General features: G+C 40.9%; 1 protein-coding gene across 1 annotated transcript; it reads right to left on the bottom strand.

Annotated features, from left to right (window-relative positions):
* Positions 1 to 2,038: 2,038 nt before the first annotated feature.
* On the bottom strand, positions 2,039 to 14,021 carry LOC306921006 (ras-related protein Rab-11A). Its single transcript, XM_079498046.1, has 5 exons — positions 13,800 to 14,021; positions 11,803 to 11,998; positions 9,314 to 9,507; positions 8,421 to 8,501; positions 2,039 to 6,051 (listed from the first exon to the last, which is right to left on the bottom strand). The coding sequence occupies exons 1-5, from the start codon at positions 13,837 to 13,839 to the stop codon at positions 5,915 to 5,917; spliced, it is 648 nt and encodes a 215-aa protein (XP_079354172.1). The 5' UTR covers positions 13,840 to 14,021; the 3' UTR covers positions 2,039 to 5,914.
* Between the last annotated feature and the right edge of the window lie 581 nt (positions 14,022 to 14,602).

Genomic DNA, 14,602 nt, shown 5'->3' with positions numbered 1-14,602 from the left:
TGTTTGTTGTTGGTGCTGCTGCATAATTGTAGGCTACTTGTAGCCATTTTCAATGAATCACTTTGTTAATAGGTGAGTATTTGTTATACATAGGGGGTTTGAAAAATGAAGTGCCCCCTTTGGAAAAAGGTATGCCCCCCTGCTGATTTGTGCCTGGAGACGGAACTGTGTATTGCTCTATTCTTGAATTTTTCATGGGGATAATATTGTGTAGAGGGAGAGCACTGTTTACACACCTACTCACGTAGAAACAAATGAACCACCAGGAGGAGCAAACACACCAGTGCATCCCTCTCAGCCTTTTATCATAAATTAAACCTGGTGTTGTAAACAACAATAATAACAAATATGTCCAGTAAACCTTTTCTGTACAAAATAAGCTAAAATCAAAATGACAGGGTCAATACCATTATTGGGTATTTAATTGAGTTGTCTACTGTAAAAGGCCCAAATGTTGGGCCTAAGTTTATTTCCAATTGTGTCCTTTTATGACCATTAACCACTTAAACTGACTGGTTCACCCCAGGGATCTATACTTGGCCACCTCATTTTTCCACTCACCACTATTAGGTGGCAAAAGTACTCTTTTTTCTTTTACATAAATAAAAGGTATCAATACTGCAATGTAGAAATACTCAGTTACAAGTAAAAGTACGGAATTCAAAATTTACTTCAGTAAATGTACTCAAGTATTGGTATCAAAATATAGCAGTGTACGAAAAGTAGAAAGTCCTCATTATGCAGAATGTCATAATGGAGGTGTACAAAATCATGTACATGCTAATAGCAGATCTACAATGCGTCGCATACCAACGTATTGTGAGCTTGTAGATCGTCAATTTTCAATGGCCGAAATGTATAAATACAGTAGGGATGAAGTGGGAATTGTATGTTTTAAAGTACAATATTTGCCTGTGAGATGTAGTGGAGTAGAAGTAAAAGTACTGACAACTGGAAATACTCCAATAAAGTAAACAAATACCTCGAAATTACAGTACTTGAGTAAATGTACACCACCAAACATGTCCAAAGTCCAGGCCTGTGGCCAATCGTGGCAGATTTTATATGGCCCACGGCTTCCTTCCTAAAATACATGTTTATGGCATGCGAGTATGTAGTCATGTGACAGTAAAATTGATACATATATTAGTGTGTTACTGTTCCTAAATTACTGTTCCTTGTGTTGTTCCATTCTCAATTTGTGAAAGAAATGTTTTTTTTTAAATAATTCTTTTTCGATCTATTTGTTATTCATTATTCCTTGAGAACTGAATATAGCAGAGCTACAAAGAAGATGTACAGAGGGCGGGGGGGGGGGGGGGGGTTAGAGAAGTCTAAGTATAGAGCCAACGGTCAAGCTTACAAAGTAATGAGGGTTTTAGTGGTTTAATGTCTGAAAACACCCATTTAACACCAATACAATATGCAGTGGGGATCCCTGCTTCATCTCTTTCAGCTAGTATAGGGGTTCCTTGGCCTGAAAAACATGTGCAGGGAGTGAACTTTAGTGGCCAGTTATAATAATTGAATGGTTTAGTTTAACTGTTAACACATTTGATTTGATTGATATTTTTTTGCGAGATGCTAACGCTTCTGAAGAGAAATAAATGTTTATAATATGATCCGAGATTGAAAAGCGAGATACGCAATCTCCGGTTTACTTTCCATATGTGTGTGAAGTGGGCGGACACATTATTAGGAGACCAGAAGTGTTGGAGTTTATTTCCAATGAGAGAATGAACGTGAACACAGCTTCTGAACCACTTTAGCCCCATGGCCACTGAGATCATCACAAGGCACACAATATTTCCAAGATGTTCATACTAAAATGCCTTTTCTTTTTAGCAAGACAAATCAGGAGAGATCTGAAGAGTCCATCTGCAGTATGACTGACACCACATAAACTGAGATTATAATGTGAATATAATAGCCTGTGTGAAATCAGTATGGACTTGGACATACCGTATTATTGATAAAGTGTGTTCCAATTTTCATTTTTTTTGTGCTTTTGGGGAAGGGAAAAAAGTGGAAAGAAATGTGAAGGTTTATGACTGGTGCGCTTTATTAAGATCAACTGATAACTTAAGATAGACACAAATTGTACAATTTATCAATCTGTACAAAACATAAAACTCCCCCCTCACATTCAGCCTTCCAAGTTCTTTGAAATGACATCTTTTCACTTACATCTTTACACTGGAATTACAGTCGGTTATAATGACAGCATATTTCAATATAGTTTAAAAAAAAAGACAAATTAAAACAATAAAAATAACAGAAATAATGGAGGTATATGAGAAATGATCTTAATTCATTAAAAAACACATTTGAAATATAATATAAAATAAAAAGATCATTCTCTACGTGTCCAGAAACTGCTAGCCAGTGTGTCGGCAGAGCACAGGCTGGTAATGCCGTCTGTTAGAGAACGCCATTGGCATGGCCAGCCAGGCTCACACACTTCAAAAGCTATCCATCTAAACACACACATCGACGTTCAGGCCTTTATTTATTTATATATATATATATATATATATATATATATATATATAAAAAAGTTGTTCCGATACCAGTATCTGAAAAGCTGCCAAAAATGCTGGCATCTGTGAGTATGGCAGTCTATGCCATTCCGATGACTTTACATTCTCACATAATTTCATTTAAAGAAATATTTATGAATGTTTCCGTTGTTTTGTTTTTTTTACTGTCTTATACTATATGTACTATTTACATTATTAATTTGCCAATTTGTAGCTGCACAATTATTCACGGAATTTGGATTTATTTCTAGATCTGTGGTTGTAAAACTATTTAATTTCAAGGACCACCATAACTGAGTGTACAGTACACATGGAACAGTTCCATGTGTACTGTATACTGTACACTCAGTTATGGTGGTCCTAGAAATTAAATACTCTCAGAGTTACAGATCCTTTAAGGGTATCGGATCGGTACTGACCGATACGCAAGTTATGGGGATCGGCATCGGAAAGGAGAAACTGGTATCGGTGCATCTCCAATATCACATACATAACACACACACACACACACACACACACACACACACACAGTATGTCTGCCTAACACCGTCACACACCAATATAGCTACAGTAGAACGTGGAAGTTCAACGGAACAAATTCAGGGAGTGGAATAATAGTTTGTTACCATGGCTTTAAAGCTCCATCTATACCTTCGCTCGATAGCATGGCTTGCCGAAAAGAGCAGATCTTTCAGATAACAGTGCGTCACATCAGCTTGAAGATGTTATTTTCGGCAAGCCACGCCGCCGTGCAACAAAGTATAGATTAGGCGTAGCCATACCTCAAGGACTTCACTGGTCACAAGTATCAGCCAACTGATTAGACTACTAATTAGTGTGTCATCCTAGCTGGCTATACCTCACCGTCACCGCTAGCAGACTGCATGAAAATAAATGACCATGGCGTGTGGAACTACATAAGGCAAAATGACAAGAGTTTAGGGGGGGGGGGGGGGGGGGCATGCGTTGTGTTGAAGTCAAGAGGCAGCTTGGTGTACATAGGCGTTACGTGATCGTGACCCAGGTCTGTTCGCTGCCCCATGGCTGTCGTTTTTATGTTTAACTAATTGCCAGTGAAGTTCACAGAATGGGATGAGTTGTGAAGTAGGCACTGTGAAATGAATCTAGCAAGTACGTTTGTGGGCGGCAATCATTTTTTTGCAACAGCTGCGTACAGAGAGAACTCACAAGAGGAAAACGTGGACTGACTGAAGCCCGATTTATACTTAGTTTCACGGCGGTGCCGCACGCCGAAAATATCCGTGTTTTCAACTGTGTTTCGGCGAGCGATACAGGCGTGCAATGGATTAATTATAAATGAGGCCTTAGAAGAGACAGCTTGGCAGAGCTAGAAGGGTCAAAAACAAGGTGTGAGGTCACTGTGAACTTTTGTCGTCCAACTAGAGGATCAAACTGCAGTGGACATGTAGCTAGAATGTTTTTACATCTAAAACAACGTTATCTAATCCAGTGGTTATCAAAAGTGGGGTCCAGGCACCCTCAGGGTCGCTCCATTTGTACACTCAGTTATGAGAGTCCCTGAAATTAAAACCACTCCTGTAATCTAATGAAGAGGTCCAGTTTTATCATATAAACCTAGACTACAAAAAGTATGTTCACATCAATGACGAAAACAATACTCAGTGTAGGACTTCACACTCGGGGAAAACCACATGACCAACTTCTACATTTGCCATTATGCTCGTTTTCTCAGGTCCTCGTCACATCACCTCTTGTGATGAACATCATAGTTTAATTCAAAAGGAACATGTTTGATTGTATGTAAAGCATCATAGGAATGTCCTGTGGGAATACATCACTATGCAAACTGCTCTCTAAATAAAACCCCTACATTTTCTATACAGATGGTTGCCATTTTCTGCATAGTCATAGTTGTGTGTTTGCACTAAAACAAAAATGTATGCATAAAGGTAACGTGGAACAGTAAAACTCAGTGAAGCAAATGCATTCAAATATAAAAGGTTGTCAACACAAGCAGGAACAGGAGACGGTATCCCGACCACACTGAGAATGGTTATTAACAGAAAGGCTGGCTATAATTTATATATATATATATATATATATATATATATATATATATATATATATGTAGATAATGTTGGGTTATCATTGGCATGGCGATGGTCTACAAATTCAAATCACCCTGTTGGCAACGGTAGTGTTCTCTAGTCTAGTCCGTCCAGATTGGAATCTTTCACCGGATAAAAACATGCAACAATACTGCAGAGTGCCATCTTAAAAAAAAAAAAAAACATGCAAAGCTGACCTGAACTTAAGTTGTCACCCACAGTATAAACAAAGTGACAATGCGTTACAAAGCCGCTCGACGCATGCTAGTTTGCTTCAGCCTTTTTTTCCACGACACAAATTTGAAGCTTAGCTAATGCAAAATGTTTCAATGATTAGCTAGCACTTATATTCACAGCATTCAGATCTATCGTATTAGACTACGGCGACGGAGCACATTCCTACACGGTGCTCAATACATCCAAATGGTTTCCAAAACAGTACATTGCACTAAAGAGGGGGGAGCTACTTGTAGCCTAATGCTTAATTTATGCTCCGTCATATGACGGCTTTGCCAGCCGGATATATCGGATCTACGAACCAACAAGGCGCCACGGAGGAGGCCACTTGTGAGCTTGTACATTACATATGTTCAGCATGCGACACCGTTGTACGGCCAAGTATAAATCAGCCTTAAAAATGGAGGAGATAAGCTTGTATATAGGAATACACTTCAGAGCATCTTCGGTGTGCTTTTAATTCATATATACCTACTAGTAAATATATGATACAATATAGAGAAGAGGTTGATTTAAAAAAAGGAACACGGAAGGAAATCAACAGGTGAAAAAAGAGGGGAAAAAAGAAGAAAAACAGGAAAATAAATCACATTCGTATATTAAGACGTTTTTGTGACATGTCAGCGCTTTCTACAATAATGACTTCTAAAGTGATAAGAAATGCCGCCCTAAACAGGAAGGGGCTGAGCTTTGTTGTTGATGGACCGGCCGTTCAGTTGGCTTCCTCGATTGGCGTATTTTTTACCTGGGGGGGGGGGGGCATGGCGAGGGGGGCGGGGGGGGGTTACGAGGGGACACAGTGGTGCAGAATTCGGATCGAGGCTTCTAAGCGAGGGGCTCCAACTCCTCTCCCCAGCACACCGTACACCGAGGCAGTCTATTTATTATCTTTTTATTGACACCAAAGGTGACCAAATTGTTGATTTTTTTTTTATTCTTTTTTTTTATCCAAGGAGATGAGGAGGGTGAGGAGGAGCCGGGGATGACGAGAAGAAGAGAGGGAAGGAAGGAAGGATTCGGGACTTGTGGATCCTGTGGGAGGGGGGGCTAGATGTTCTGACAGCACTGCATCTTTGGTTTGTTCTCGGTGGGCTGCACCTGGATGTTGACCACGTTGTTGCTGGGTGACATGTCGCTCTCCTGACGCTCTGACATCTGCTTCTGGGAGACAATACGGTAGATCTCTGATGGAGGGGAGGGGGAAGGAGCGGTCAGATCAAATCAGGTCAAATGTATTTGTACACACTCAGAGATACAGATCTGTTAAGGGTCCATTACAGGTCTGTAATATTATAAAATCTCACAACTGAAAATCCCCACTCGGTCAATTAACACACCATGTAAAATAATCAAGTTTTAGTAATATTGTTCCTGCTGTTCTACAGAAAGACTGAAATCAGTCGTGGCGACTGAGAACTTTAATCCATGAATGTTGCATATTATAGGCCCTATGATATGGATCCTAGAATCAAAGTGCTAGTAATTCCATTATAATTTCCATTCGAAAGGCCGTTTAAGACAGCGAGCGACAGGTCATTTTGCCTTATGTAGTTCCACACGCCATGGTCATTTATTTTCATTTTCAATGAGAGCCGTGCGTTTCTTTTGGATGTGCAGAGAAGTTTGTGGTCATTGGTGCAAGTGAGCACTGTCCCGTGAAATTGTTGTGTGTGCTCGTTTGTGCCCGCGGGCGACCAGAACTGGATTGTGGTGAGTTTTTTTCACGGCTACGCATCCCGCGCTCCTCATGAGTAGACACGTCGCTGATCCAGGCGAGAACGTAGGGGTGTTCGATATGGTGATAATATCGTCGGGACGATACAATCTTGATACAGTCTCCACGATACGGCTCTTTAGAGTTATCGTTTCCATCACGATAAATTCGCTGCATCAGATGCAGTGAATGCACGTTCTATGATGTGTAATTTATACTTCTGCAGTACGACGGTTTCCTTCACCAAAAATAACAAATCTACAAGCTAAAAACGCTTCGCTACTGCACCGCAATGCAAGGCATTGTTTGCTTATAGATCGGGTGGGTTCTGAGCACTCCCAAAGTCCCCGCCCCCTTTCTTCTGGGCAGAGAGGGAAGCAGGAGTTTGTCTACACTCACTGCGCTCCGCACAGAATAATATGTAAAAAAAGACGAAAGAAATGGACGGCCAATTATACTCCGATGTGGAGCAAGTGGAGGTTGAGGAAGGGCTAGTTCCCAAAAAGAACTGTACGTCAGTGGTATGGAACTATTTCGGATTCTCGGTAAGGGACAAGGACCAAACGTATTTTCAAACTCCTCCAGTTTCGCCAACGGACTCATACTTGCAAAAACACAGGCTGTGCGCGCGCGTGTGTACGCGTGCTGACTGCGCTGTACAGTGTACACCGTCCGTCAGTGTTCTCCCTTGCTCTATAATGTAGCCTACATTAATCTGCTCCGCCAAAATTCAAGAAACTTTCATAATGACAATTTAAAGTGAATCCTACTTTGAGTGACATGCGTCCATTGATGGTAGCATACTCCTTGTAAACTACGCCACGTTCAAAAACGTATCCAGCAAACAAACTCCTCAGCAAAACGTTACAGTATTCCATGGAAGCAGATGGGATCAACACTTGCAAGCATAACATTTTAAATAGAGAGAGGTTAAAAACCACAACATAAACCGGAGTTTCACTTCTCTAAGGAATGACATGAGGTATTCTGTGTGCAGTAAATGAAGGCAGAGTGTTGACAAAGCTTTTCTTTTTTTGCCTTGAAAATCATGAAAGGCAGTCGTTTTGCATGGCTCTGCTGTGCTCACTAAAGGACCACTAAATTAATATGTATTTGACTGCGGACCCCGATCTGAAAAATATTTTGTGTGAGCTTGTAGATCGGCTATTTTCAAATAGACAATGTGTATGATTAAAGTGGTTAAATAGATATTTATGATATTCATACATTTAGCTGGGGATCCCCTGGAACTGCTGGACCCCACTTTGAGAACCAAACCAATACCATAGGGTGTAGGTTAATCAGCAGCATAAATTTACATAAAACCCAGCATATTCCATCGCATAATCAATATTAAATAATAATATGTTTGCTTGAACGTAACCATACAAAATCACACGTGTGAAGTGAGGGGCGCTCTGATTGCTATGATTAGGTGATGATGTAAAACAAACAAACTTTATTGTTAATGTGATTTAATGTTTGTGTTAGGGACAAAACAAACATTAATTTCTCTTCATTGTCAATGGTGTTTTTAAAACAAACATTGAACTAAAAACTAAAATTAAACCCGTATACCCCTCAAAAACACGCAAAGAAATATCGTGATAATATAGTTTATCGTGATACGGCTTGAAAAGATATCGTGATAATACTTTTGTCCATATCTCCCACCCCTACGAGAACGCCTGCGTCACTAGCTCCCCATCTGAAATGGCCTTAACAGTGAATTGTGTGTGTGTGTGTGTGTGTGTGTGTGTGTGTGTGTGTGTGTGTGTGTGTGTGTGTCTCTCTCTCATGTGTGAGGCCAAAGTTGGATGTCAGAAAAGGCACACAAACCTGTAAGAATAGTCTGGAATGCTGTCTCTACGTTGGTAGAATCCAGGGCCGACGTCTCCAGGAAAGATAAACCATTCTTTTCTGCACGGCAGAGCAACAGACACAGTTTTATCAGTATATCACATATTTAGAATTCCACAGATGTCAGGCGAGTGAAAATTATTACGAGAAATATGCAATTGAGAAACCTACAGAGCATAATTGCCAGAGCTTCTTCAGTGCCTCACACCTAACCCTTTTTTACTGTCTTTAATGTTTTTATAGCTTTTAGTGTTTATTTTTTTCTAATAGTTGTTTTTATTTTGTTGTTACATCTGTAAAGCCCCCCCATGTAAAGCGTCTTTGGGTACTCAGAAAAGCGCTAAGTTTGAGATATTATTACACCCTAAATTAATACTGAATGCAGCATACTAACTGAATAAAGTAGTTATTCTTTATCAATTACATATAGCACATTCCAAGCATATTCCACTGGTTCCAATCTGGTTCCCCACTACCTCCATCATGTCCCTTCCCCCTCCATCAGGTCCAGTGAAGCCAACCTCCTGGTGTCCCCCAGGGTGATAAGAGCTTTCTCTGTAGCTGCCCCCTCCCTCTGGAATGCACTCCCCAACCATATTAAAAGATGCACACTTTCTTCCTTCAAAACCGCACTCAAAACAGCTTTTCCCAGCTGATTTCTTTTTTTCTGCACTTCTTTTCTTAGAAAGGTTGAGTATTTAGAAAGGTGCTACATAAATCTGAGCTATTATAAATTGAATAATCATAACATAATCTATAGATATAATCGATTATGAAATGGTTAAGATGAAGCCCTTCTTCAGGTCCACCACGGCAGCCAAACACCTTTTGTCACAACAACACCACGGTTGCTTGTTTTATGCTGATCTCACCGGCGAATGCCCGTGCCTCGTCGGTGGGCACGGCCCTGAGGTGGCGCAGGTCACTCTTGTTGCCCACCAGCATGATGACGATGTTGCTGTCGGCGTGGTCCCTGAGCTCCTTGAGCCAGCGCTCCACATTCTCGTAGGTCAGGTGCTTGGCGATGTCATAGACCAGGAGAGCTCCCACCGCCCCGCGGTAATACCTGCACGGAGGGAGAGGACGGAACAGTACATCACATGCGGTTGATTAGATACAGTTAAAGGATACGTTTGGACAAAAATCCACACAAGCCGCCATAGTCTCTAAACCCGGCGTCATGACCAAGTCTCACGAGGAGTAGATGGAATTTCCCCGAAAGTTGGGCCCGGACGGCTGGCGTAGCCGTCTGCGCACCTAGGCTGGTAATCCAACCTGACAGTGTGTCGCGGGTTCGAGTCCCAATCCCGACGACCTTTGCTGCATGTCCCCCATCTCTCTCCCCATTTCCTGTCAGTCTATATCTATACCTATCAATAAAGGCGTAAAAAGCCCCAAAACAAACATCTTAAAAAAAGGGGGGGGGGGAATACATTCTTCCAAAATTGATCTGTTTTAATTAGCACTACGACGGCTCGTGTAGGACAACCATAGCATAGTGTGCATACTAGCATATGTGGGGAGGACATCTAAACATTGTTAAATTGTCTATTTTTCCCAAATATATTTTTGTATTGGAAAATGGTCTTAACAACTAATAACAGATTCATGAAGGAGAAAAGAAACACTTTTGACCATAACAAATAGTGTAAGTACGTATGGGCTCTGCTCTATGGTATGGGCGCTGATTAGGACTGCTGGGGAAACTGGACGACTAGACTCTGCAGGAGTTGTGTTGGATCATGTAGCGTAGTGCAGTTAACACACCCATTTAAATGATATCACAGTAACTAAACGGCATTACTGAATGGAAAAAGGTAGCTAGTTATTACCACAAAAAGTAATTGTTACAGTTGCCCGTTACTTTGCAACGCGTTAGTCCCAACACTCCACTCATTTTTTATTGATAGCTCTACAAGTTACCCAGGACCACAATGGAAACAAGCCCTCCTCATGGCTTTCTATCTATGTAAAGCGCTTTGGATAAAGTGCTATATAAATGCACCATTTACATAGTACTACAAAAATAAGGCTTAATCATTCCATCCATCAACGAGTCACCAAGAAAGACCCACACTGTAGGCTGTAACATTGCTGTTCCAAATGAAAGTTAGTTAGTTTTGGAAGTGTGCGGGTCATTTTATTTTATTCTATACGTCTGATCCCTGCCTATGCACCCATCACTGAGCTGATCAGGTGTGCATTGTGCATAACACTTTGCTGTTTCCTGTAATTCAAGTTAAGTGGAAATGGTGCTTTGGCATCACAGTGTGGAATGGAAAAGTGAGGAAAGGTAAGTGTACCGGTATGTGTATAGCGCATTTCAATGAGCCACTTCAACACAAAATATTGGCATTAACGTTAGTTACGGGGGTCTGTGACATGTGACCTGATGCATACCAAACCGGGAGTCCTTGACATTAAAAGATAGGTCTTCAAGAGGGTGTCTGGGGCCCCTAGGGGGTCCTCAGAGGCACAACACAGGGGGCGCCAAGTCATAATGATAGGATTTTTTTTTATTTTTTTCACATTAACCACTTGAACCCAAGGGGGCAGGCAGACTTTCCAACGTTGAAGCTCTGGGTCCTAGTGGTAGGAGGAGGGACTACAGGCGGACCCGTGGATTCATGACCGGGAAACCCCGTGCAGCTGGGCTTTAACGTTGAGCGCTCGGTTGCCCTACGTCACTCAGGACCTCAAAGTTGAGGTCCTGGGAGGGACTTCCGGCAGTCTTCCGGGTGCTTCAAAACGCCACTGAGCAACTTCCACTGACATGAATAGCTGGGGGGGCGGAGCTTCGCGCCAGTTCAGTCTCTATTATATATATACTCTATGCTTGAACCCTATCATCTCTATTCTGAGGGTAACATTAGCCAGAAAGAAGATCTACAAGCTCACAACGAGAACGGGAAGAGACAAGGCCGGGGAAAACATGCGGGCGGCCCGGTGGTAAAACAAAATAAAACAAAAAAACGGGAGGCTGACGGGCCAACTGGGGCCCGCCGACGGCCGGCCCCTTATATATGGCCGGCCCCATATATATATATATATATATATATATATATATATATATATATATATGCATAAAAGAAGAAACATCACACGATTAAAACATCGAGGGAAAACAACATGTTAGGAACATGAGGGCACAAGGTCAAAATGTAAGACCAGTGGGTTCAAAAGAAGCATAGCACATTTTAACAAGAAAGCCTTGTTTTTTTTTGTTATTTCTTAAAGGAGTCAATCGACTGTGGAATATATATAATATACCGGTATATATAGCTAAACTCTAAAATGCAGATGCTTTCCTGGTTTGAATGGGTTAAAAAGGGTTTGAGAACCAGTGTCCGTCTGTACTCACGCTGACGTGATAGCGCGGTAGCGCTCCTGCCCGGCTGTGTCCCAGATCTGAGCCTTCACCGTCTTGCCGTCCACCTGGATGCTGCGCGTGGCGAACTCCACTCCAATGGTGCTTTTGCTCTCCAGGTTGAACTCGTTGCGGGTGAAACGTGACAGCAGGTTACTCTTGCCCACACCCGAGTCACCGATCAAAACCACTGAAAACACACAATGAAGCCAAGTTAGCCAGCACCACGACCAGCACACCGGCTTGAATCCACAGTTCTGTTGGTTATTACAGTAAGCAAGGCAGTAGTACAGGGCAGTGGCACACTCAATGTTTCACTGACATTGGGCTGACACCGATATTTAGAAGTGTGAACCTAGTTGCTCATGTAGGTTGATAGAATAATCAAGAAGCAGATTGTTTTAATTATGTAGAGAAATATATAATCGCACATAATCCTGTCTATTATACTTTGTTGAACAATGGTGGCATGCAAAAATAGTGAAAATAACAGATCTACAAGCTCACTTAGATCGGGTAATTATTTTTTATTTTTTAAAGTAAGTTAATCGCAATCAAGGTTACAAAGTCATCTCGCCCAGCCCTACACTGACCTATGAAACACACTAAGAAATGTGAGTTTCATGCAACAGGAGGACAGTATAGTAGGTTTGAAAGCTGTTTGCATTAGCATAGTTGGTAGAGTAGTATCGAATAGAACACTATGGACAGGAACTAAGCCTGTTCCTGTTATCTGTTCATAGGACACAACATATACAGGCACCTGTGGTTGAGGCCTGTGTATGTAACCGGAAGAGTGGGGAGGACATCTAAACATTGTTAAATTGTCTATTTTTCCCAAATATATTTTTGTATTGGAAAATCGTCTTAAGTTAAGTAAAGTACACATGATTTGAACATGCTTGAACATTTGTCACTTTAGGCCTAATATTTCAACAACTGTTACAAACTGCTATACAACCTATTAGCAAATCATTAGGGGCATAAACAAATAGTTGGAGGGTACATTTTAGGTATTTTTATGATGTTTGTAAGTTGTAACATGCATGTTCAAATCATGTATACTTTTATTTTTTTCATCAATTCTCAGAATCAAGTACATTCCCAATCAATCTTATTTAATATCTTGTTAACTAAATAAATCACCCAAAACATTTGCCCGCAAACTTTGCAGGAAACCGGGGTTAAAATCCAGGGTAGAAGATGAAAGTTACATAGTGCAGCTTTAAACAAATACCCATACGGTTGAGAATGTAATTCAAATAACAATTAATAATAGCTAACCAGTAAGTGCAGTAACCATTGTCACATTAGACACATTACACTTATGACATACTGTATATCCAAACACGCAGACAATATAAGACTGTTTTGATTTTAGTCATAGTCTCTTGAATAGTTTATTTCGTTTTAGTCACATTTTAGTCAACTGCAATGTTTTAGTGTTAGTCTACTTTTAATCGAAACAATTTAAGATTTTAGTTGACTAAATCTACAGTAACCAGTAAGCACTTTACTGCCACATACTTGCTTGTCAAAACAAGAGCAGGTCTACAAGCTATATCACAGATATTACAACGCATTTAGCTTAGAACCGTTGTTCTACTCTACTAGGTGGTGGAAAGCCTGGTGAGGCGAGGTTACTACTCTACTGGAACAGCAGCAACACCGTCGTACTGCGGGGTTATAAATGAGTCCTTCTTGTTTCTTGTTAGCATCAGCTAACATTAGCCAACAGGTCATTTACTGTCACCATTAACCTAAACGTATATGAAGAATTGCTTCAACATTGCGACTGCTACATCTTATTATAGTTGGCATCATTCGGGAAAACACAAGAGGTCGCAATAACTCATAAATATGTTGAAATACAACTGACAGCTAGCCAGATAGCTAACTAGCAAACAAACTAAAAAAAACGTTAGCCACCCAAGCTAACCTGGCTAAAGGGACAAAACGCTTAGGTTCTTGGTTTACATATCGGTTTTTACCTTTGAACAAATAATCGTATTCGTCATCTCTGGTCCCCATTGTCCCGCGGAGTAATTAAAAATCCTAGGATTAATTACAAGTCTATTATGAATCAATCTTTGTTGCAGTGAGTCTGCTGCTGCTTCCAGCGAGCTAACGGGATTCTGTTTGGAAAACCCTACTTCCGCGTTGGCTTCTTCTCTACGGATGTGGGGGGCTCATTCTCCGTCTATGGGTGAAGGGGGTCAGTAGCGCCTCTCCCGACAGAAAGCGGCATGACACTGCAATGTCGCCCATCTCGCCCTGCACTCTCCTACATATGATATCACAATGTAGAAATACTCTGTTACAAGTAAAAGTATTGTATTTGAAATCTTACTTGAGTAAAGTGCAAAAGTATTTGGCATCAAAATGTAGCCTAGTAGTAGGCTACTTATAGCCTACTGTTACTGTAGTACTGCAGATTTGCAGCATTACTGTACAATGAGCCTTCTGTACAATGATCAACTGTACAATGAGCCTTCCTATATCACATTCACAAATCTGGTGGATTTTGAAGCAATGGATAATAGCAATAAATAGCAATGGATAATAATAAAGGTATTTGCTATTAGGTGGTCTTTAAATTGGCAAACCTGAGACTTAAAAAGAGCCCAGTCCTTACCCTGTCAAGTTTGACAACACATCTCTAGTTCATCTCTACTCCTGATTCATTTGTTCAGCAACCAATGTTTTATAACTGAGAGCTTGATATATTAATCTAAAGCATATGTGCCACCCTAGTCTAGTGCACAAAAAAAGGAAGTACACAGAGTATGAGTCA

This window comes from Electrona antarctica (genome assembly GCF_951216825.1).
Source record: "Electrona antarctica genome assembly, chromosome: 3".
Classification (NCBI taxonomy): Eukaryota; Metazoa; Chordata; class Actinopteri; order Myctophiformes; family Myctophidae; genus Electrona; species Electrona antarctica.
This window is presented reverse-complemented; position numbering and strand designations above follow the sequence as displayed.

Coding starts and splice junctions, on each gene's coding strand:
- LOC306921006 (XM_079498046.1), bottom strand. CDS start 13,839: ATGGGGACCAGAGATGACGAATACGATTATTTGTTCAAAG. Junction 11,999..13,799: donor ATACGATTATTTGTTCAAAG/GTAAAAACCGAT, acceptor GTGTGTTTTCAG/TGGTTTTGATCGGTGACTCG. Junction 8,502..9,313: donor CGAGGCACGGGCATTCGCCG/GTGAGATCAGCA, acceptor TCTGCCGTGCAG/AAAAGAATGGTTTATCTTTC.